The sequence below is a fragment of the Oncorhynchus mykiss genome, chromosome 12 (genome assembly GCF_013265735.2).
Source record: "Oncorhynchus mykiss isolate Arlee chromosome 12, USDA_OmykA_1.1, whole genome shotgun sequence".
In the NCBI taxonomy this organism is placed as follows: domain Eukaryota; kingdom Metazoa; phylum Chordata; class Actinopteri; order Salmoniformes; family Salmonidae; genus Oncorhynchus; species Oncorhynchus mykiss.
This window is the reverse complement of record NC_048576.1, coordinates 52731204-52757263: the sequence shown is the minus strand read 5'-3', so window position 1 is coordinate 52757263 and position 26060 is coordinate 52731204. Positions and strand designations below refer to the sequence as shown.

The 26060-nt window shown below is 39.8% G+C and overlaps 2 protein-coding genes across 5 annotated transcripts in view; both read left to right on the top strand.

The window, feature by feature from the left end:
* Positions 1-9991, top strand: part of LOC110537760 (AF4/FMR2 family member 4) — a 36109-nt gene extending 26118 nt beyond the window's left edge. For all 3 annotated transcript variants that reach the window (XM_021624132.2, XM_036937774.1, XM_021624131.2), the window contains exons 11-20: positions 2419-2504; positions 2596-2848; positions 3197-3294; positions 3586-3649; positions 5044-5180; positions 5601-5672; positions 5804-5897; positions 6077-6120; positions 6309-6520; positions 6785-9991. In XM_021624132.2, coding sequence (XP_021479807.2) covers positions 2419-2504; positions 2596-2848; positions 3197-3294; positions 3586-3649; positions 5044-5180; positions 5601-5672; positions 5804-5897; positions 6077-6120; positions 6309-6520; positions 6785-6912 — 1188 coding nt within the window. In that variant the 3' untranslated portion in view covers positions 6913-9991. The remainder of the gene's footprint in view (positions 1-2418; positions 2505-2595; positions 2849-3196; positions 3295-3585; positions 3650-5043; positions 5181-5600; positions 5673-5803; positions 5898-6076; positions 6121-6308; positions 6521-6784) is intronic.
* Positions 9992-11046: 1055 nt separating this feature from the next.
* Positions 11047-26060, top strand: part of shroom1 (shroom family member 1) — a 56365-nt gene continuing 41351 nt past the window's right edge. For both annotated transcript variants that reach the window (XM_021624129.2, XM_021624127.2), the window contains exon 1: positions 11047-11237. The gene's annotated coding sequence lies outside the window, so the exon portion shown is untranslated. The remainder of the gene's footprint in view (positions 11238-26060) is intronic.

Below are 26060 nucleotides of genomic sequence, written 5' to 3'. Positions count from 1 at the left end.
AACCCAGATCCGCCAAACCCAGACTGGCAGATGGTGAAGCGTGATTCATCGCTCCAGAGAACGCGTTTCTTTAGCTCCAAAGTCCAATGGCGGTGAGCTTTACGACACTCCAGCCAACTTGGCATTGCACATGTGTTCGGCTGCTCGGCCATGGAAACCCATTTCATGAAGCTCCAGACTAACAGTTCTTGTGCTGACGTTGCTACCAGAGGCAGTTAGGAACTCTGTACTGAGTGTTGCAACCAAGGACAGACAATTTTTACGCGCTTCGGCGGTCCCGTTCTGTGAGCTTGTGTGGCCTACCACTTTGCGGCTGAGCTGTTGTTGCTCCTAGACGTTTTCACTTCGCAATAACAGCACTTACAGTTGACCTGGGCAGCCCTAGCAGGACAGAAATTTGACCAACTGACTTGTTGGAAAGGTGGCATCCTATGACGATGCCATGTTGAAAGTCACTGAGCTCTTCAGTAAGGCCATTCTACTGCCAATTTTTGTCTATGGAGATTGCACGGCTGTGGGCTTGATTTTATACACCTGTTAGCAACCGGTGTATAGCCGGATCAACTAACTTGAAGGGGTGTCCACATCATTTTGTGTGTGTATATATAGTGTAGACTGCATTTAGTAAAAGGGACATTTCGCAATTTTTCTACTTCATAGTCATCTCCAGCACCACCCTAACTAACATCAACATGAAAATGGCGCGTTTCTATGTTTTGTAGTAAAAAAAAGAGAGGAAGATTCCATTCAGTGTGCATCATGTGATTTTAACCAGTTATGAGTAGGAATTGCCTACTAATTGTATATTTATTGGTTGATGATGTCATTGGAAACCATTTATGTTCCTGTATCTTTTTTACTACAAAACATAAAAATGTGCCATTTTCACACATGTTGGGGTAATGCTGGAGATGATGAATATGAGGTTGAATTATTTATTTGTTATCCTTTAAAGCGGTAATATGTAACCTTTTGGGCGACCCTACCAAATTCACATACAAATGTGAGTTATAGATCTGCCATTCTCGTTTGAAAGCAAGTCTAAGTCGCAGTAGATCTTTTTCTATGTGCGGTATTTCTATGCTTCCCCTTATGTTTCGTTTTTGATTCTTTTACTTTTGGTTTTCTACACCAGCTTCGAACAGCTGAAAATCATTGGTAACAGAATAAATAGCAGACCAATAATGCAGATTAAATAATGCTTTAATTGATTCTCACCAAATTTTTCGTCTCAAAGTATTCAAATCAGATAAGCCGTTTATGAAGCTCTCTTAGCCTATAGATCACATAATCTGAACATTGTACCAGTACAAAACATATTTTTGCATTTCTGTGCATCCTTGAAAATCGCTAATCTTTATCCAAAAACGCCACATTCTTTTTCTCCATGAACCTGCACATCATCTTCTCTTTTTTGTGGCTCAATGTCAGGGCTTATGGCAGGGGAAAAGGTGTTGCAGTAGTCAAGTGTGTGGTGCAGGAATAATGACAAGGGAACCTGGGGAGCTTTGTGTTCACATTGCTCTAAAAAAGGGAACCGTACTGCAGTCAAGCGAACCAAACTCAGACCACCTCTCAAGATGGTCTCCGTTCGCTTCGGCGGCTCTTTTGGGGGGGTCTGAGTTACTTTGGAGTGTTCGCACTGCACAAAAAAATTAAGCGAACCGCACTGAGTTCACAAATTAGCTGAAAGGGACCAAGTATAAATACACCCTTAGGTACCTTACTGTGATTGTTTAATTTTACCATTTTAATTGAAAACAAAAATAGTTTCTTAGCAAAGACCAATTTCTCAAGCAATAATTTTGCCAGGACTGTTTGGGAGTAGTCTGAGTGGAAAGAGGAAAACTGAAAATTAGCCTTATTGGCAGAGGTTTGGAACTCGATCTAACTAACTTACCGCATGGTGATGTCACCATGTAAGGCAAAAACCAGTCAAAATATGTATGGAAGTAATATATGGAGACTGTTTAGTGACACAAATAAGTGATTTTAAATACATGTAATAAAAATGAAATCAGGATTTTATAAAATCTCTGATATTGGATAGATACTTCAGAACAAACTTGTAGTGAATCTGTTATTCAATGTGTTTGTATGGGCTAATAGCTGTAAGGCCAGATATCATTTTTATACATTATACAAGGGATCTTACAATTCCAAATCAAATGGCAAAATTATCCTTGGTATGACCTTCTCACCCCCCCCCGGGCTTAGACAGGGCTTAGAGTCTTATGGGTTAAGCTTGAATGTCAATACGTTTTGGCCATCTTCCTAATGTTTATGACCTAGAGAATAGAATGTGATATTTCATGTTCAGTTGATACCCAGTCAAATACCAAGGACCCCATTCCTTACAAGCCTTTCAAATGCACCCACAATAAATCATCCTTTCCCCTCCCCTGTTATTCACTTTAGAATGATGACGAGAGCACCAAGCCTGATAGCAAGAAGTCCAGACTTGAAGACAAATCCTCATCTCATCACAAGAACAGCAGCAAAGAGTGAGTGACTTTTTATTCAAACCACACCATGCTTAAATTCTGCAACCCAACATGAACATTGAATGCTAAAATTGAAAACAACCCACACCAGGTCTAAGAGGGCAATGGAGGCCAAAGTGAAGGAAGAGCCGGTGCCCTCTCCCTCCATATCAGGGTCAGGAGGGCTGCAGAGAACACCCAAGGCAGAGCACCAGAGCCGCAAGCGGACGGTCAGCCAGTCTTCCACCTCCCTGTCCAGCGGAGCCAGCAGCGGTAAGGAGGGAGGCCACAGCACCAAGAGCAGCTCCACCTCCAAACACAGGAAGGGCGAGGACAAGCAGGGCAGGAGCAGCCGGGAGGGCAAGGTATGTGGGTGTGTCAGTCTAGTCTGCCTGTCCGTCTATGTGGGCTGCACACTGTCATGCTCTACTTATGACACCATTTTATCCAAACTCGTGTGTGTGTGTGTGTGTGTACACACACACACACACACACACACACACAACTAGGGTGCCCTTTACCAGCTGCACTGAGCATTATTCTGGCTCAAGTGTCACACAAAATGTCCACTGACTGCAAATACATTTGGGAAGGAAACAAATATAACATTTGTAGCTCACCACTTTCACCACGACATGATTTGTTATTCCCATCACATTGTCACATAAAATAGCCCACGTAGGAATAGGATTATAAACGTTGTCTCTCCGCAGGAGAAATCCTCAAAGGGCTCTGATAACAAGCTTGCTGTGCCACGGCTCTCCTCGGATGGCTCAAAGTCCCTGAGATCAAAACTGCTGTTTGAGGACAGGTAAGAAGAGCCATCTCTCCACTGTGGATAACCCACTGCCAGTCAGCATGTAGAGCTGCAGGGGATAGGGTTGTCTGGGATATGGGGAATGGATGTGCCAGTGTAAAACAGAGATACCATACATTACCAGTTTAAAAGCTCAGTGGGAAGGGTCCGTCCACTTGCTGTGGCGAAGAAACCTTGTGCATAGTTGTTTAGAGAGTATACTCAAACATTTGTATGTTATTTTTCTAAGTTTAGGCGTACAGGAAACGAATGCAATAACTGACTGGTGAACCTGTTCTTTTTCAGGGTTCACTCTGCGGATCACTACTTACAACAGGCCAAGAAACTGAAACACAATGCAGATGCACTGGTAAGAAACGGTTGTGTTAGCTCTAATGTGAAACCAAGAGCATGTAGGGCTGAAAATGCTCTTTGGTTGATGAAATGTAATTTCCTTATTTTACCAAGACAAATATGACTATTCACGTTCTGAATTGTTCAGTGGGTTCTTTCTCTAACTTAGCATTTATATATCGGATTTCGTAACCTAATGCATCCAATAATAAGCACCGAGCTCTGACATAGCGGTGCGGGTTTCTTGTAACAACTTTTGAAGGTTTCACAATTTGTGGTCATCTTCAATGTTGTTTCTGTTGGTTGCAAAAAGAAAAATTTGCATGACACGAGCTGAGTTAAATGTGAAAGGCTTTGAAAATAAGAAGCTTGGTATAAGCTCAGTGGTCCGTTGACATTTCAGAGAGATGCTTGTTTTTGTGAGACATTTTCAAACAGGAATGTCGAATTAATATTAAAAGCTTATACTAAAATATGATGACTCAAAATCGATATCCATCTTACCTCTATAATGTTTTCTGTCCTACGAATTTGAGAAGCTGCCGAGTTAAACGGGAAAGTGAGCCTGTCAGGTAGCCAGTAGCCCAGAATCCAGCCTTGCTGACACGATGCAATTTTCCTGATTTTTGACCACTTTTTTTTCTCCTCACCCTAATTCTGGCCATCCTACAAGGTTAAACACTCCAATAGCTTTTGAACGGATTATGATAGAGACATTGACCCATTGGTCAAAAGATGCGTTTTTGTTTGGACACCCTAGAGCAGGGGCATTCAACTCTTACCCTACACGGTCCGGAGCCCGATAGTTTTTGTTCTACCTGATAAGTAATTGCACACACCTGGTGTCCAAGTCAGTCCCTGATTAGAGGGAAATAATGGAGGAGAAAAAAAGCAATGGAACTGGCTTTGAGATCCAGAGTTGAATATGAGGGCCTAGAGTATGACAACTGTTTTTCACAAAAAGCTAGGGAATTTAGTAATTATTTTGGACACACTCTGGAATAGAAGAGTTTAATGGTTTTACTATTCAGTGCTTTTGCATCCTCTTTTTGGGTCCTCTGGCTACTGAAAGTGGAGCAGCTAGATGAGCTATAATTGTCCACACTTGGTATCAATAATTCACCTGGGGATTATCATCAGATACTTAAGTGTATCTCACTGTTCTTATTGGGAGACGGGAGCCTGTCTAGCCCTATTCTCAAGTATCCAGGGAAACCATCAAATATTTGTATTAGAAATCTACATAATACTCATGACATTTTAAGTCTGCCATGTTTATTACAACGTTGCTTTCACCACTAGCATTGGTCATGAAGCGTTCCCCTTGCTACTAACTGTCTACTCGATTAGTGAGAGGGAATCAGTTGCATAAGAGCCGGTTTCCCTAATGTGTGTTGCTGCTGTGTGCAGATGGACCGGTTTGAGAAGGCCGTGTACTACCTGGATGCTGTGGTGTCCTTTATTGAGTGCGGAAACGCACTGGAGAAGAGTGCTCAGGAGGCTAAGTCCCCCTTCCCCATGTATGCCGAGACCGTGGAGCTCATCAAGTAAGAACAAATGGCTGTGTTTCTCGACAACTTCTTTACGACATGTTTTAACATATTTTCAACATGATATCGCTGACAGATATGGCAGCTCTGCTTCTAGCTCCAAAGCAACTTTCCATTATTTTGTTTTACAAGCATTCTGCTACATCTGCAATAACATCTGCTAAATATGTGTATGTGACCAATACAATTTGATATCAAGTAGAAATTATCTTCACAGTAGCAATTACCTTTTCATAAAGACACAATGTACCCAAAATTGTACAAATGGACAAATAATTAACTGAATTGACAGTATACCATAATATAATGAAACCTCTTAAGAGTGCTTGTGTGGCATTGCCAGACAGACCTACTGAGAACCAGTCATTAGTCTCTCACTCTCTTTCTCTCTTGTCTCCGTCTGTGTGTATGTCTTAGGTACACTATGAAGTTAAAGAGCTACATGGCCCCAGACGCTACGTCAGCAGATAAACGGTTAGCTGTGTTGTGGTAGGTGTCCTGACTCATCACTCAATAGATTCCATTTAGAGCGTGTATGGACATTAGTGTCATTGTGCTACTGCTCGTTGAGTCACTCTGCTAAAGTTCATTCATCCCTCCCTCCCTCCCTCCCACTCCAGCCTGCGATGCCAGTCCCTCCTCTACCTGCGACTGTTCAAGCTGAGGAAGGAGAGTGCACTGAAATACTCTAAAACACTCACGGAGCACCTGAAGGTAATTTATTATCCTTGGTACAAGTTCAGAGTTGTGATATTTTTGCTTAAGTGTGCATTGCTTTAATTTATTGTTGTATGGATCAGAAGAATGACAGACATTCATGTTGCATTGCTTATGTTTATTTGTTTATATCAAATTGCTCGTGTTTATTCTGCATTTCAATTTGTGTTTTTCAGAATTCCTTGAGTAACACCCAAGCGCCCTCTCCTGGAATGGGAAAGTAAGACATTTTCGTTGTTGTATGCTGTCTTGAGACCAACAGTCTTCTTAAATGTATTTCACTTGTGAGGAAGTGAGAGTCATCAATTAATGGTCCAGATGTAATGCTGAATCATGGTGGAAAAATCCAATTTTGAGCGGTTGTGATTCTCCTCTTACCATCCATCTGCATCTACCTTTGTCTTTCAGTAAAGCGGCTGGCATGCCCTCTCCAGTCTCTCCCAAGCTGTCCCCAGGTAGTGCCGGTAGCTACTCGTCAGGCACATCCAGCGGCAGCTCCTCGGTCACCATTCCCCAACGCATCCACCAGATGGCTGCCAGCTACGTCCAGGTCACCTCCAACTTCCTCTATGCCACTGAGGTGTGGGACCAAGCAGAGCAGCTGGCAAAAGAGCAGAAAGGTACCTGACTCACTCCCTCTTATCAGCTTCATCAGCACAAGAAGAAACTAGACAGCATGCATATGGCAGTGTTAGCCCAACTTCCAAGGTATCAATATCCTATCTAGTGCTTGTTTTAAGACATTAGATAAAATAATTGAATACTACTATTAGATTGAAACTAACTCTGTAAGTGTTGAACTGGCAAGCAATTACTAGGCAAGAGGTCTCTGACTGTTAAGTGTTTACCTTGCTTACCCTGGCTGTGACCTGTCTATTTTGCAGAGTTCTTCACGGAACTGGACAAGGTGATGGGCCCTCTGATCTTCAACACCAGCAGCATGACTGAACTGGTGCGCTTCACACGGCAGGGCCTACACTGGTTGCGGCTGGACGCTAAGCTCATTCCCTGAAGGATGCTATAACCCCCCCAATCCCCACTGCCCCTCCATGCACACATGAACTATAACACTGTGTCCATTTTCTACACCAGCTTGCCAAAAACACTGAGCGATATTGAGCATCTTAGATCTACGACTATCCCAGGGGTGGGGGGGAGGATTAAGCTATCTGTACATACTAGCAAATCTACTATTAGTGGTCTTTGTCATATCTTTGGGTTTTGCAAAAGAAAGTCATTGTTCTATTTGGCACAACGCTTTTGCAGAATTATTTTAGATGAAATACACAATTCTATAGGCTATAAGCACATTATTCACATTTGGCTTTTATTTATATATAGATTTTTTTTTTTTTTTTTTACCAAAGTACTTCCTTCAAACCAAAGGTGCTTTAAAACTAAGGTTTGTCTCTTATCTTTTTTGTGCCTTGTATCTGATCTACAGGAAACTAGAATATACCATGTGTTGAAATGCAGATCCAGCAAAGTTGGTGGGGATTTAAATGGTTTGATCAAATCAAATGTTTCAAATCAAATTTGGAGACATTTTAAAGAGTTATTTCAGGCTTCCAAATGTAACTTTTTTGGAATTGTACTGGACGCTAGCTGTGATCAGTGGGTTGAAGACAGTCTTGATGGTGTGTGAAGTGACCGAGAGCTTGGTTTGCCTGACAGATATCACTGACGCATGCACACATTACTCTTAACAGTTGCCATTTGAAGGGGATGTAGCGCACAGATGACCACATTTGGCGTTCGCCTGTGATACACCATTCAATTGATTTTGTTTAAGTTACTTTCATCGCTCTGAAGAACCATTTCCTATTTGTCAATGAGTTCTTCTTCCTATGAAATCTAGTTTGACTGTAGTGGAAAGGTTTTTTGTTGTTGATGAATTGCCCAGAGAGATCATTAATTTCTCAACAAGGTGTTATTGTTCTATTTGATTCCTTATAGGTTTGTACCGGAAAGGGTTGCTGTATTTTTCTAAGGCGCAGCAGGGTGTGTGGTTGGTTTTGCAAATGTTATCCTTGAAACACAATGTAATTATTTGTATAGTTTCTTCAAAAATTGCCTGGCAAAAGCAGATACTTACTGCAAGGAAGGACATGAATGCACTTGCATTTTAAGACTACAATTCTTTTTATAGGTTATATAGCATACACATTGGTGGTGCTTATTAGCCATACATAGATGGACTTGTAAGTTCATGAGTGTTATATTCCAATCACAAAGTACATGGCCAATATATATTTTATTTATGTACCAAGCAGTTACTCTGTTCAAAGTTGTTCACTTTCAGATTGTTAGGCTTGAAATGCAAAGTATTTGTATTGAATATGAAACTGTCATACTTAATTTAATGTTTAAAAGTTGTTCCTGGGTTCTCTACATAGCGTAATAGTAATTTGTGTATTACAAAATATAGAAATGTAATCTATGGTCTATATTTATGGTACAGGTTAGATTGAGCTACTATAGTGGTAAACTGCCCTAATATTTATGTTATTTTGTATTGTCATTAGTTTTGCAACAAGTCAACAGAAAAGTGAACTTGTGGTATTGTATGATGAAGGGTTTTTTCCTATTAGCCCATGTATAATATACACATGCTGGAAACACTAGTACCTTTTTCTCATTGGCACCCTGGTCTTTAATTTTGGGGAAACTGTTATTTCTTCTTGCACTCAGAGTAATGGAAGATGTTTTATCTATGCAGGATTTTTTAAGTAAAATCTTTGTAAATCCTTTTTTTGGCTTTTAGTTTGAAATCAGGAATTTCCACTTTTTAATTGTTGGCCAAAACCTATTTTGTTTGACACAAATGTCCAATGCTTTTAGCTTATGCCTCATGCTTGTCCACTGATTTACTGGTATACATCTGCTTTTGTAACCAAACATGGATGGCTTAAGCCATTTTATACCTTAAGCTGGAGGCCACTTTTCTCAGATAGTTCTCTGGGTGTGTGTGTTCATGTAGCCATGTCTTCATACACTGGTAAACTTTTAAGTACAGCTGCAAGGCTTGTGTTCCATCCTATTCAGATGTACAAAATATGAGGATCATTTTAACATATCTCACAAGGCTTTCACTCATATGTATTTGTTTTTCTGCCACTTTAGCTTGTCAACCATTTTTTTTTCTTTGTTTGGCTTTTACTGAATATTATTTTGTGTTTGGAAGATATTGTGTGGGTTGTTTGATACCATATTTCAATGTAAGTATAGTTAGTTATAACTTGAATAAATCCAGGGTAAAATGAAATGTTCTGACCTTCAATAGAAAGACTTAACACTTGCATGTCTCTATTTAAATACAAATATGTATAAATTGTATATAAAATATTTCTTTTAGGGTACATTTCTACTACAGTTTAACATTTGTATTGAAATTAAGTTGTAAATACATTTTGAGATTATATGCACATTTTCTGAGCTTTTTTCTTCAAAAAATGTTAGATGACACTTGAGTCTCTGAACACTGTATATCAATATGTTTATTAATCATTTTTGTTACTGTATTGTATGCCTTGTCTCCTGCTTCACCAATGTCTGTCATTGTCATAAGCATTATCATCATTGATGTCTTTAGATCAAGTGCTAATATTGTCTTTTCTGTATTTGATATGGAGACATTTAAATCCATGCAATGTATATTGCTGATCAGATTGAATGGGATGGATGTTGGTGTGAGATGTACAGTTGATCATAAGAAAACCATCTAAGTTTCTACTTCACGTGAGAAAGCTCTAGCCCTTTTGAAATTGATCCGAGATGTCTTTTGAAATATGTCTATGTCAAGCAGTTGTAGAAGTTTATACAGTATGTTGTACTTATTTTTAACTGTCTCATCAGCATACAAAGTACAGTAGTTTTAATTGGGTTAGTTTTAAACTATTGATAACAGATGTATTATGGATGCAATATTAAGTAAAGGTACTCTTATGAGTTTGTTATTCAAACTTGGAATAACATGTCATTTTAAAATCTCTTGTGAAGTATTACTTGTTACTAATGGGATTTCTGAGTCTGTCCTGAATATAATTTGTATTTTACTGTATTGAGAATAAAATATATATGGTTATGTTTAATTTACTTGTGGTTTCCAATACATTGTACCATTATGTCAATACACTTGGATGTAGATGTATTTAAGAATGTGATTTTGGTTGATTGTAGAAACCTCATTCATTGAACACAACACATTTTAAGACCGAGCCCTTAAATGGCTGCTGGCTTCTCTTAAGAAACCCCACATATCTGGAAATCCCCCCCCCCCCCCCCCCCCCCCCCCCCCTTAATGCTAGTCATACTGGCTCTTGTACCTGTTGTTCCAAGGCCTGAATTGCCACCCTGTGGACATGAATTGTAATGTCACTACATTGACTGTGTTTACCTTGGAACCTGTCTTGGAAACATTTTAAAATGCCAGGTGGGGCTTTCTGATCTGCCTGACAAAGTCCCCTGGTCATCTGAGGGGAAGTATCCCAAAACCGATCAACAGTAAAAAGAGCTGTGTTCTGGAGTGACCATGCATCTATCTGCATGGTTACTTTCTCTGTAAGTGGTTTAACAACATTGTTGGGTCCTTGGCAATAGAGCGTGTGCTTAACGATGCTAGGCCGTGCATTACTGAAACAAAGTAGTGTGTATAGCTCTAGTATGCAAAGGCTCTTAAAAATGATTAGCTACTTTCAACCCACATTGCACTTCTTGGGGAACATTAACCCTTTTGTGCCAAGGGAATAGACACTGATGTTCAGATTATATGCACACTAATTTCTAAAGGGCTTCCCTATTAAATAAAGGTAATGTCTTACAATTAAAGACAAGAACAGACTGTAGTTGGCCTTTATGGTGTGTAAGAAACTTTGTTGCTTATTGTACAAACATTCCACAGGCATTTCTTAACCTGTCTGATGACCTTCAGCTTGTATAACCTAGTTATATGGGTTGGAGATGAATAACATTTAAACTCACCTTTATGTTTGAATAAATCATTTGAAATGTGATAGGAGTTCAAATCCAAGTCATCCTTAATGACTTGCAATCAATTTCTAAGCGGAATATTTCATACAATGGCTAGTACTCGGAAAGCCCCGCCCACTCATCTGCCCATTGGTTGGGCTGGAATGCTATGCAATTCTATTACCTTTCATGCTTTTCTTTCCTGTGTGGCCAAGGTAGCCATACGGGAAGCGTATTAGCTGTGTTCTTTCTCAAAGACCATTTGTTTCATATTTTCAATCAGGTGAAAGTTTTTATTCAGTTCGAGTAAAAAATAACATTCATCTCACCTGAGCGACACAAGGATTCGCAGATACGTCGAGCACCCAGGTATGTTTATTATTATGAAGTTTAGCAGGTGTATCGGTATCGTACTCTCCACCAACCTGTTACAGTTTCGGTCCTCCTGGCCAGGAATAGTTTTGCTATTTAGGATACTGACTATAAAGCTGTAGGGGAGAGTGGGGTAAATTGAGCCAAAGGGTTCAATTCAGCCACCATTGTTTCTAGGAAACCATACGCAACATTAATCATTAGACCAAATATTTAAGAAGAGGTCATCATTTCAAGAAGTCTGTGATGGAAAAAACCACATGGAGAAAGTGGTAAACAAGTTGGGTTCAAAAAACTAATTTTCACCAAGTCAAATTAATGAATTGTGTTAGAGGTTTCATGATGCTTATATCTAAACCGAAGTAGATCATTTTAAATGTGCAATATGCAGAAATCACTCTGCCATTTCCTGGTTGCAAAAATTTGAATAGTTCGCCTAATTTCAGTTTGTGGGAAAACAAGCATAGTGTAGAGAATCATTGTACCATTTAAACCGCTGTGAAATATATTTTCAATAACCAATGATATTGTATTTTCAGCTGTTTGAAGCTGGTGTAGAAAACCAAAAAGGACAGAAAATTCAACTTAATTATGGAAAGCATAGAAATATTGCACATAGAACATATCTACCGCTTCTTAGACTTGCTTTCATTGAAAAGGACAGATCTGTAACTAACATTTCTATGTGAATTTGGTATGGCTGCCCAAAAAATTATATATTGCAGCTATTAGATTGTTCTATACATCGGTTGGGGTCTCTAAGCTTTATTATGAGGTCCTAAACCTAGCATAAGTGTGTCCTTATCGTCAAAATGTTTGTCCTGAGCAAGTTGAGCCAATGGCCATGGGGTAAGCCCATGGCAAGTTTAGCAAATGTAAGTGTTTTCTTCCCAGGAATAATTCAAGGCATTATCATTGGAATATGAGTTAACAACAGGTCTTGGCCTATGTTTCAATTATTTATTTTTAAGTACAAAGTGTTTGTTAGGTGTTTAGCCTGTGTTGAATTGTGCTTAAAAGACAAAAAAAGCAATTGTGATTGTGTTGAATTGTGTTTGAGAAGTAAAGATAGACATGGTTTTAAAAAGGTAGTGGTAATATTTTATTCAGTACACGAAATGTGTAGGTTAACTTACCCTGTCCCATTGGCTCAACTTAACCCATAAGTTCTGCCAAGAAAATACTTTTTTGGGGACAAGCTATGTTTTAAAAAGTACAATATTTACATTAATTCGGAATATTTCCAGGGATACACAACATCCTGAAATATATGTAGATATAGCATCTTTGTTAGAAATAATACAATATTTCCCTTGACGAAGTGATGCTTAATGTAAAGAGACCCTATCGTTTGATAATAATTATCAAAATTGCACTTTTATTGTATCATTGTTTTCAAAATGCTTTATTTACTGAAAATATTTCCCAAACTGTATCTACATAAGTATAATGAAGCATTTTTGCTGTTGTGATGTTTATTAAATGGTAAAATTACATAACTACATAGTAATTGTAACCATCCAAGTACAATGTTTTGCTTTACACCTAGGCAGATGTCTTAAAAGTATTTTCAGATCTGCTAATGGGACTGAGATTATAGTCTAATTGATCATGCTTAGGAAGTTGAGATTGAAAATTGATTTAGCAAAGGAATTTCTCAAGAGGCGTATTGGTAAACCATCCCTAAGCAATATATTGATCTCCTCCACTATACCATTTAATAATTCTATGTATTATTAGTTAATAATATATTTGTATTTTCATGAGGTTATAACTAATATAATTTAACTATAGTGTAGACTAGTTCTGTAATGATGGGCCAGTCTATCAACATATCATGTCTCAAATTGAAGGAATGCCGTCACTTTAGATCTGGTTGAATAATGCAAGGAGGGCCTTTTAGGCTAATGACTTTTGTATGTTTAATTTAAAGTGGGAACAAAAATGACACCCATTGTTCTGTGTTGTTTTGGGGGAAACCAGACACTGGGGTTTTGTCCTGATGCTGAAACTAAATCACTCATGCGTGGTGAACACTGCCTCTCTGTGTCCTGTCCGGTCTGGCACGCTCAGCAGTGGTCAGGACACAACTCTGCACCCACAGGTCTGCCAGGGAATGCGTTTGCATACACACTTGCATGCAACACACACACTCATAGGCGAAACACATGCAGCATACTTCTCGTCCCCCACGCTATCTCTGGCACTTATTTTCTGTCGCATTCTCCCTCACCCTGACATTGTCCGTCTCACCAGTACATACCTACATAATGCAGCAGCTCATCTTTCAAGTACAGTATTCTGTACTGTTGAGTATGCCTATCATCTGAAAAGGCTGATCACCCTGGGTCAGTCAATCAGTATTATGTCACAGTTGAATACATCTCCTGGAAGTACCTGAGAATTTCCAACTTGTTGTACTTCCCAGACTCAGTATGATGTGTTTTGTGTTAGGATTCATTAGGGATGTGCATCTTTCCTTTTCAAATTAAATAACATTTTCTTTGTTACATATGCCAAATACAACCTTATTGTGAAGTGCTTACAAGCCCTTAACTAACAATGCAGTTTTTAAAAAGTAAATAAGAAAAATGTGCTACATAAACTAACGGAAAAGGGTTAGTTGAGGTAATTGAGGTAATATGTACATGTAGGTAGGGGTAAAGTGGCTATGCATAGATAATAAACAGAGTGCAGAGTCCGGGTAGCCATTTGATTAACTGTTCAGCAGTCTTATGGCTTGGGGGTAGAAGCTGTTAAGGAGCCTTCTGGTGCCAGACTTGCCGCTCCTGTACCACTTGCGGCTTTACCCACTATCCTCTGTAGTGCCTTGTGGTCGGTCGAATGTCGAGCAATTGCCATACCAAACGATGATGCAACCAGCTCTCATGCTCTTGATGATGCAGAAGTAGAAGTTTTTGAGGACCTGATGTCCCATGCCAAATCTTTTCAGCCTCCTGAGCGGGAATAGGTGTTGTCGTGCCCTCTTCACAATAGTGCTGGTGTGTTTGGACCATGATATACCCTTAGTGATGTGGACACCAACGAACCTGGAAGCTCTCAACCCGCTCTCAAGACGATTCGATACGTACCTAGACGTTATACGTTACCTCTAACGTTTGTTGCATAAACACATTCATTTTCCATTCTAAATTCAAATCTGCTCCTGATGGAGCTCATGAGCTGGGCCTGTCTGAGCTGACTTCTCTCTCTGTGTGATTGTGTGTGTGAGTGATGTACATGTCAGTGATGTATGTAGGCACCTACCCTGAGCCATAAGGAAAACTGGGCATCCCCCACTCTCAGCTAAGGGGACAATGTTTGCCTTTTGTCCCCCCACCTTTGATCTGAATTCACCATCATAGTGTTTGTGCTATTCATGTATCAATATATATCTATTATTTTTTTAATTGGCTATGACATGGCCAATGAATATATAGCACAACTTTGTATTTCACCCCATCAAAAAAAATCTAATGGTTTAGACCGTTTGTACATTTTTACAGAGAACTTTTCTATCCTTGTTATGAAATTGTAAACTTACCCTGTATATCTACAAATGACCATCTACACTGATTGTTTAAAGCAAAACTACCAATACTATTGCTTATGGTGAACCTGAATATTCAAAATAAAATTGAATGTAGCCTAAGCCCCTGATCAACAGATAGGATATAGCCAGATGTTTTGTTTCTCAGGCGGTAGCTTAGGCTACTTTATTCCGGTAAAACACCATTTTCAACAGCACATTTGATAACAATAACCTAGCGATTTACATTGGTTGTCACTCACCTAATAAAGCCCAACATTAGGCAAGCCATTTTACAAACATTTGACTGCTGAAGGTGACATGCTAACTCTCATTGGTCAGCACGCAAAGCAGGGCACAGTGCGCAGTTTGAGTAGGCTACTGATATTGCCTGGGTTGTTTAGCTAACTAGCTAAATCTCCATAAATGTTTAATGCTTTTCGACCTGTCCCCAAATTAATATAATTGGTTCAGAGTTAGTTTTGATATTTTAACCTGCGTGTCGTGATCGCGTTTGCTGTGGGGGGACAAAATAAATGTATGCACGATGGTGCACGGGCAAGGGCGCTGTACTGCAGCGCCAGCTGTGCCACCAGAGACTCTGGGTTCGCGCCCCAGGCTCTGTCGTAACCGGCCGCGACCGGGAGGTCCGTGGGGCGAGGCACAATTTTGCCTAGCGTCGTCCGGGTTAGGGAGGGTTTGGCCGGTAGGGATATCCTTGTCTCATCGCGCACCAGCGACTCCTGTGGCGGGCCGAGCGCAGTGCGCGCTATCCAAGGTTGCCAGGTGCACGGTGTTTCCTCCGACACATTGGTGCGGCTGGCTTCCGGGTTGGATGCGCGCTGTGTTAAGAAGCAGTGCCGCTTGGTTGGGTTGTGTATCGGAGGACGTATGACTTTCAACCTTCGACAAGATAGTAGCTACTAACAATTGGATACCACGAAATTGGGGAGAAAAAAAAGGGGTAAAATTCTAAAAAAGAGAGAATTAATGAGCGAGCTAGGACAGATGTAGTTAATATAACTATTTGTTTAGCACTTTTGAAATGTACAGCGACAGAATTCAGAACATGGGCCGTTCTTACAGTGTTCTACCTCTATAACCAACTCAGAACCATAGGCTAAATAAAGGGGGCATATATCAGACAATGAAAGCTCTTGCAATATTCAATGATTACATTTATCTAAAACAGGTTATAGGTGACGTGTGCACCACCAAGTCAGAACAGTAGGTGAAATTAAGAGGGGTAAATAGACCAAATTATTAGCGGGAGGCATATGGGCTACTAACATCTTATTACACAACATACACATATGTATATTGTAGCTAAGAAAGTAATACTATCTCCCTGGCATATTACATAGTTTATGCGGCAGCATACATAACATTTTTGGACTCTTGTTGGGCTGTGCTCACTTGAACAGGTGGTCCTTCGTGGGCAAATTCTGTCATTAAAGTCTGGCATTCTCTGGATTGATGGTGCTTTCAAAACAATTGGGACTTCGGAAAAAAACATGGTTGAGTCATGATGACGTTGCACAAGTCATGAGCGTTGCACAAATCATGCTTATTTGACAGCATGGCCAATGTTGAATTTTTATCATTTTAAACTTGGAAAATAGCCCCTTAATCTGAGATTTGGGACCACACAGGCACTCCACTGAATAGCAAGCTAGTGATTACTTTTCAATGCTTCCAGTTAGCCACTGTCACTGATTCTTTCCAAACTGTTCCTTGTGGAATTTGCAATTTCCAAATGATTGTGTAATGTTTATGTCCAATGGCCGATGATATGTTTTATCTATAATTTATCATAATTATTTCTCTTCAAATGACAAGGATTAAAAACGATTGGCCAATAGATTTTCAACTTGATTCATGATGATGACTCCTAGCAAAGATTTTGCAAAATATGTTGACATGTTCAGTTCAATGAAAGCTACTGCACATATAACGTGATTTGACATAATTCTATCTGTGGCCAATGACCTTAAGCCTTCATGGATGGGCCCTTCTAATGTAACTCAATGGCAGCACCGAAGGGACTTGCATTTTCTAGCTCTACCCTTGGCGGTGATGTAGTGTCCCTATGAGTGACAGAACATTGAGCCAATCACGGCGCAACACTCCATATTGTCTGCTGGCTTGCCCCACCACCACAGAAAGCACTGAGCTAGGCTGAAACACCTGCGTTTTGGTGCTGCCTTACTCAAGAAAACAAAAAAGAGACCATGTTTGTATGCAGCTTTATTAACTCATGTGTATATATATTTTTTCTTTATAGTTTGCACACTGATATGTGACAGGTGTTAATGCATAAATAACATGCAAAACAGGCAAGCCCATAAGTGTTTTGATTGATTATTTTGTGTGTCCCAATCTTCATATCACTTTCACTTTGGTCTTCCAACAACATACTGGAGGAAATAGTTGCTCTAACTGCTTTGTGAATAGGCTATGTCCCCAATCCCCTAATCTGCATCGGATGTGCTCATAAATATGCTGCTACTCACAAAATGTTTCAGACATATCAAGTTATGATGTTTTGTGCATTTCATCAAATGTGTGACTTTCCTGTGTTTGGTCTGGACTGTCTTCTTACCTGCAGCGAACCGCACCACGGTACAAATTGAATCGGGCCGAAACCACCCTTTCTGAGCAAACCACAGTGTGTTGTTTAGTGCGAATAGTGTTCACACCAGTCCAAGCGAACCGAACTAAGGGAGTAAACGCACCAGAGTTTGGAAAAACCGCACCAAACCAATTTGGTGTGAAAACCGCACCAAACCATCCTACTGCTGCCAAATCCACTACACGATTTGATGCCAAACCAGTAAGTCATGGCAAATACCATGGCAAATGCCACAACAAAAGTCACTAAACCAACATAATTAGATGCACAAACACTGAGCGTCGCCTGGAGTACTTTTCCACTGTTGAACAGGGACCAGCCTCCATGTCAAATAGATCAGCTATTGTTCTGCAGGCCATAACAGCAGAGGCATGATTCATTTCAGTGCAGCAAGAGTTCGTATTTCATCATCCGGCATCAGTTTACCTAAAACACCCATGGCTCTACTCAAATTCTTTAACCTTCCCTAACCCTTCCCATTGTCCCTCTGTGAAAGAGTTAATGAAGTCACCGACACACATCTGTCACCGCTATCCTCTCCTATTAACTCATGACAGGGTGCAGTGTGCAATCAGAATGACAGGAAAACAGAAAATAACCAGATACATTAACAGTGGGTATGTCTGGACACTGTAATTTGATTATCCAGGCTGTGGTGCATGTGAGTTACAGTTCGAGAGAGCAAAGATCAGCTATTGGCAATAGAGAGGAATGTAGATGGCCGTTAATCCTGCCCCATGTATAATGGACCGGGGTCCAGGGCTTTTATGACACGGTTGACACAATATTGATGTACTCATGGTATCACCTGACTGACATAAGGAGGAACACAGAAGATAAGACAGTTTCAATAGTCCATTGGCAGAATTGTTTATGACAGTTGTTAAGAGTGCTCCACTAGCACTCTAGAATTGGAAGTGGGATTTTTACTCATTTACGTTTTAGTCATTTAGCAGACGCTGTTATCAATACCTCATGTCTCATTCGCAGTCATTCGATTAGTGATGAACTCCTAAAATGATAGGTGAATAAATGTATTTGTAACTGATATCCAGAGTGGTCTTGTGTGTGGAGGCTTGATATCCAGAATCCTCTCACTTTCATGACCCATCACTGCAGGAACATGACAGACCCTAACAGTAACTCCTGCTGATTGGCTTTGACAAGGTGCAGCATGGGGGATCCCTCCAGAGTGCCGTGTTGAGTGTATCTCCCTGAGAGAGATTGGGACTGACAGAGGCCCACTGGGGGTGACCAGAATGTCTGGCATTCCATACACACTTGGCTGTGCGCACTAAGGCTTACTCCTGGGAGACAGGAGAAAGTACCACCACCTACAGTTCTCAGGCAGCACTGTGCTGCTCAAAAGGGTCAGTGTCTCATTGAAGAACCCTCCCCCCTTTCGCTTCTCTCCTTTCCCCACCTTTAAGTTCCTCTTTGCAGTTACAGTAGAGCCCAGGCCCTCATCCGGAGGAAAATCATTGTATCTAGACCTGGCAATCAGTCAGTGGCTGTGAGTTATTGTCTGATCCCTTTTGTGAGAGAAATAAAAAGGGTTCTTGTGGAATAGATCTAGATGGAGAAAACAAAGTCATCAGTGGTCAATACGAGACCTGGGGTGATGGACATGGGTCTATTTAGCGTATTGTGTACCCAAAGGAATCTCCATGTGATCTGCATGGTCAAGCTTCTTGTGTCACGTGTGTCCACAGTGAAGGTCCGTACCTCATTTCACTGCTATGCAGCCCTCCTAGGACCTTGCTAATGGAGCCTGTAAAGCCTTCAACTGCCTCACTAACAGGTTCTACTCTTTGCCCACAACTAAACCAACTGAAATGGTCCGGACTTTGTTGATATTTTTTTACTACAAAGCCCATGTCTCAAACATTGTAGTGTATTGAGAGGGCCGTGGGGTGTGAGCCAGTGTACTTCCCTACATGCTGGCAGTGAGGCCGCCAGGGGGAAGGTAAGTTTTCATAGGCTGTGATGAAAAGGCGTCCCTGAAGGCCTGTCACCAGGACTGAGGCTGAAATAATATGGTTGTCATATTAGCTCATATAAGAGGCCTATTCTCTCTTCCCCTATTTTTTTCGAAACTCATCACATTCTTCTCATCTGTTTTTCTCGCCTCTTGGGCTTTCTTTCAGTCATTCCAGGATACAAAGTTCAGGCAGTGTTGCACTGTGGCAATGCTACAGGGTGAAGTTTAATCTCTGTGTGTTTTGTTTCCTAGCCTTCTCCCTCTAATTGGCTCCACTCTGTATGAAGGAAATTGCTCTAATAGTTGGCCTTTGTGATCAGCCAAAATTAGCCACGCAAGGAGGCTGCACACAATGGAGATTACAAATCACTTGACTCCTCAGAATGGTTATTACGTTTATGTATTTTTTAAAGCAGCCATTGTGTGGCTTGCAAGAGTTTAATTTAATCATGTGATGGTTTTACAATGGGAATCAATTGAGAATTTAGGACTATGGTTGGAGGTGGAACTATAATTAAAGGGACAGCGTTTACATTCTTTCAGGCCTCTGATTGCTTTATCGCAATGGAATAAGTACTGTTGAAACAGCAGCCAACTGAGAGCCTAAGAATCCCTGTTTATAGGCCTGGTCACAGCCCCGTGACGAGTCGCTGACATTAGCAGGAATTCTGCTTCTCATCAGGAAGCAGACTGACAATGTAAAAACAGCCTATCAATATGTTTAGCAGTAGGGTTCATTGAAGTCGACCCCATTTTGTCATCCGTTAGTGATCCGTTATCAGAGGAGTTTCAGCCATAATTGGGTCAGGGGGAAGTACTTTTGAACGGTCCTCTTTTTTTCCTGGTTGCTGCCATGTTTTGCAAGTCAAATCTGATGCAACGCTAGGCAAATTATGCTGACCTGCCGCTGTGAACAGGCCAGTGTGACAGGTTGCCTTATTGTGCATTCATGTTCAAAAGCGTTATTCATTCATACATTTAAAGGAGAGATTCCGTATCCTCTGGCCCAGTTAAGCAACATATCGGTAATGTCCCATTTTTATCTTGACAAATTTTTTTGTTTTGACTGGACATTACTTCAGCAGCATGTATCCATGCATGTCCCTCTGTATTTTTTCATTGACTTTGAACATGCTACCTAAGCATTGTCCCACACCACACACAGAGTACATGAGGGAACGTGTTTGGTTGCTCAGATAAGGAGGGAACGCAGTCAGCAGATGTTGATGATCATTCAAAAATGATTCATAGCCCTCTGTCGGGAACTATGGACTAGAGGTCGACCGATTAATTAGGGCCGATTTGAAGTTTTCATAACAATCGGAAATCGGTATTTTTGTGCGCCGATTTTGCCGATTTTTATTTAACTAGGCAAGTCAGTTAAGAACACATTCTTATTTTCAATGACGGCCTAGGAACGGTGGGTTAACTGCCTCGTTCAGGGGCAGAACGACAGATTTTCACCTTGTCAGCTCGGGGAACCAATCTTGCAGCCTTACAGTTAACTAGTTCAACGCTATAACCACCTGCCTCTCGTTGCACTCCACAAGGAGACTGCCTCTTACGCGAATGCAGTAGAAGCCAAGGTAAGTTGCTAGCTAGCATTAAACGTATCTTATAAAAAACAATCAATCAATCATAATCACTAGTTATAACTACACATGGTTGATATTACTAGTTTATCTAGCGTGTCCTGCGTTGCATATAATCGATGCAACGCTGGGGGATGATTTAACAAAAGCGCATTTGCGAAATAAGCACAATCGTTGGACGACTGTACCTAACCATAATCACCAATGCCTTTCTTAAAATCAATACACAGAAGTATATATTTTTAAACCTGCATATTTAGCTCAAATAAATCCAGGTTAGCAGGCAATATTAACCAGGTGCAATTGTGTCACTTCTCTTGCGTTCGTTGCATGCAGAGTCAGGGTATATGCAACAGTTTGGGCAGCCTGGCTCATTGGGAACTAATTTGCCAGAATTTTACGTAATTATGACATAACATTGAAGGTTGTGCAATGTAACAAGAGTATTTAGACTTAGGGATGCCACCCGTTAGATAAAATACGGAACGTATTTCACTGAACTAATAAACGTTTTGTTTTCGAAATAATAGTTTCCGGATTCTACCATATTAATGACCAAAGGCTTGTTTTTCTGTGTGTTATGTTGTAATTAAGTCTATGATTTGATAGAGCAGTCTGACTGAGCGATGGTAGACAGCAGCAGGCTCGTAAGCATTCATTCAAACAGCACTTTCGTGCATTTTGCCAGCAGCTCTTCGCAAGCACAGCGCTGTTTATGACTTCAAGCCTATCAGCCTAATGGCTGGTGTAACCGATGTGAAATGGCTAGCTAGTTAGCGGGGTGCGCGCTAATTGCGTTTCAAACGTCACTCGCTCTGAGACTTGGAGTAGTTATTCCCCTTGCTCTGCAAGGGCTGTGGCTTTTGTGGAGCATTGGGTAAACGCTGCTTCGAGTGTGGCTGTTGTCGATGTGTTCCTGGTTCGAGCCCAGGTAGGGGCGAGGAGGGGGACGGAAGCTACACTGTTACACTGGCAATACTATAGTGCCTATAAGAACATCCAATAGTCAAATGTATATGAAATACAAATGGTATAGAGAGAAATAGTCCTATAAATACTATATTAACTACAACCTAAAACCTCTTACCTTGGAATATTGAAGTCTCATGTTAAAAGGAACCACCAACTTTCATATGTTCTCATGTTCTGAGCAAGGAACTCAAACGTTAGCTTTTTTACATGGCACATATTGGACTTTTACTTCTCCATTTTGTTTTTGCATTATTTAAACCAAATTGAACAAGTTTCATTATTTATTTGAGGCTAAATTGATTTTATTGATGTATTATATTAAGTTAAAATAAGTGTTCATTCAGTATTGTTGTCATTATTACAAACAAAAAAAACAAACATTGTCCGATTAATCGGTATCGGCTTTTTATGGTCCTCCAATAATCAGTATCGGTATCGGCGTTGAAAAAAATCATAATCGGTCGACCTCTACTATGATCTGTAAGAAAATGCATTGTGTTGTACAGTGTCATATTTGGAGTAGTTCCCTAGGGATTTCTCTCTAAATCTGTAAGAAAAGCCATGCATTTTGGTCAGGTGTGTTTTGATCGTTTGAGCCAATTTTGCCCCATTTTGTGACAACTAACTCAGCCTGAAAATCAGAACGGGACAGAGTAGTTCACTTGTTTTATTTGGTGGTGCTCATAAAATTGATCAGAACTTAAGAATTAGGGGAGCCCACTCGAAATGTGATGTATAGTATATTGTTCCAAACAATATGTCTTATAAATGTACAAAATAAAAACGGGTACTTTTAATATGTTAATATGTTTTATGTTGAATAAATTAGGATTGTTCACATATTTGACATTTATATCTAAAAGCATAATTGAATCCTACAGACGAAGAACTATATATGTGACATTAAAAAAAAAGAGAGATAGACATGAAAAATCATTATTGGACACCCTTTTTCGACAGTGAACCGGTTTCACAAGCTTTCCATGCGCTAATTAACAATAATTGTAAATTTAAAGATAGGCTCTCGTAGAATAACCGTTTATGTGCACCACTCAGAATGGACGGACAAGCGCACAACTTTTCTGTTGCTGATGAAAATCGCCGAAATGTGGGAAAGAAACGTAAAACACAACTAAAAGAGTGGAAAGACAGGCAAAGGAAGAAATGACGGGATCCGGGAAAACCCTATACAAATCATAAGGGTCAAGAAAGAACTGGGAAAAGCTGTCCAAAAGAGGTATGTGGAAGAACCGTATATCAAACAATCAAGCTAGCTAGCTATAGAGTACAGTAACTAACATGTATGTTCTGGGTTGTCTAATTTATAACTATAGAGAAAACATATTAGCTAAAGTTCGTTGGCTACTAACTTATACATTATCATTACAAATGTTATTGCTAGATTATAGAAGAAACATAGCTAGCTACTTTTTCTCCATCCACCGGATGATTCGACATGGCTACACCTGCATACATGTGTGTTTGGAATGAGGGGATTGCACACCGAGGGTCCATTGAGGGGGCAAGCTGCAGATTGAAGTGGGTGAAGACAAAATTCATGCCACTCACCAAATCAGAGGTGCGCAAGTTGATCATCTTCAGTGACAGATGCTGTGGGCAGAATAACAACTGACGGATGCTCAATCTGATGTCGATGCTCGTCTCTATGGGTTACTTCACCCAAGGTGAGCAGAAGTTCATGGTCTCTGGTCATTCTTTTCTTCCTTGTGATCGATCTTTTGCCACCATCGAGAAGAGGCACATGGTGTCAGTCCTTCATACACCTGATGATCTTTCAAAGATGATACTTGAAGCACAACCAGCAAAACCATTCAAGGTGATGAGGATGCAATGTGAAGACTTCAGGCACCTCCCAGATTCTGTCCTCAAGCGACCAGCTGGACTACAGACCACCTCAGTGAGGTGGTTAAAAGTCCCAGGTATTGCATAGAGAATAGTTTACTAACATCCCATCAACACGCAACATGTTGTTCTAACAATAAAATATCCTAATGCTTGACTGTGAAAGTTGTTTATTGATGTCAGGAACTTGAAATGTTTCTGTTCTAATTTCAGTTGAGGATCCTTGGAATCTGTACACCAGACAGAGCCACAGTCTATTTGAGGGATGGAAATCGTGGCTGATCTCCAAACCAAAACAAGGAGCTACACCTCAACCTCCCTATTTTGCAATCCACTACCCTGGAGCATATGAGAGTCCTCTGCCCATCAAAAAAAACAAGTACCAAGATCTGATGACCTGCTCAACTACTTGACAGCTGCTGCACGCTCTTTTTATGAATCACTGCAGAGTGAATCATTTGTTGTTAAACCAAGCTACATAATTAACCGTTTTTTTTCTGTGAGTTTATGATCCCCTGAACCTGTATAGTATGTTGAATCTGAATACATTTCAGAAGACATGTCACCCCTGTTGTAGGAAATTAAATGTATAGTAGGTGTCTATGTGAATCAATTTGTGTATGATTTGAACCAGCACAATATATTGAAATAATTTAATTTTAAGATGTTGTTCCTCGTGTAGAAAATGTTATGTACAATGTGTTCTGTTGAGAATTATTTGGTGTGTGATCATTTGGACTTATTTTAATCTGAATGAATTAAAAACAAATAAGTCATCACATACAGTATGTGAGTATTCATTTGATCTTGATTCCCTTTTTTTATTCATTACAATATACAGTACGTCTCTGTCACCACATTTAGCATGAACTCTAAGCAGTTAATACTTATTTACTGCCGTCACCTCAGTACAGAAGGACATGTCTTGCCTTTAGCATGGGTTTAACGCAATTCAAAACCTAATTGCTGATCATAGTGTTAAACGCAAAGAGAATGGTTTTCTGAACGTTTTGTAATGTTGACCTTAGGGACCTGCATAATGGACATGCATATTGACACATCACATTGATCCATTTTTAATATGTACAAGTTGTTCTTGTTTTGATTGAATTAATTTAATTGTATTCTATTTTGGTAGTTATTCTATGGTATGTTCACATTGAGGGCTTCATTTTAAATGAGACTAAGATTTCATGATTTGATAGTTGATAGACCACCTTTAAATGAACCTCCATACTAATGAATTAACTACATATTGCATTTAAGTTATTTACATGAAGGGCATATGTACTTGAAAGTACTTTAAACATCATATCAGGTGTTAAAAAAGGACATCTTATCATGCAAAACGTCACATATACTGTTCTTCCACAAACTGAAATCATCACTGGAGATAAACTGTTTTTCCGCATTCTAAAAATTAAAACGGAAATAAAAAAAAGTATTTTTTGAAATAACAAATAAATATAATTTGTTGTTGGAAGATATGGGTATGGTGAATTATTTGTCAACCATAACACCTAATGTGGTACACACAATTAATAATATAAAAATAACTGATTATCTTAAAATGGAAAAATTGTCACATATATGGTTCTTCATCTGTAGGATTCAATTGAGAAATACTTAATCAAAGCTGGCATATTTATGACAAAGGAGGCCTGGGTAAGGCCCAAAATAAGACTCCATATTGTTTCATCCTGTAGGTGCTACAAAGCAACAAAAATGTCATATGAAACTTTATCAAAATTATATCAAAGTTCCAAAGTGGGGTCAATGCTATTTTTAAAGATATTGCCCATTTGATACAGAGAAATTGGCATGTTAGGCAATGTAACCAATCACAGCCCTCCTTTTACATATGACAACACTTTTTGCTTTGTAGCACCTACAGATAACACAATATCAGGCCTGGGTAAGGCCAAAATATCATAAATATGCCAAATGTAATTATTATACATTATTTCTCATTTATGCTTTTAGATACAAATATATGTCAACAATCCTTCCTTCAAAGGACTATTCCATTTTGTGATAATCCCCCAAATCATGGTATTTTTTTGCCTGGGTTTTGTGAGGTAACACTCCATAGGGGCTATTGGGAATGGCACTATTTTGGATCCAATCTCAGATATTTTTTAAGCCTCTCGGTAATCTGATGGCGTCAGTGGCAGTCATTCATTTGTCACTTCTTCCCTTGCATAGTTTTATTTGAGTGAATCTGGCCTTAGCCCTCAGGTCTGTCCGTACC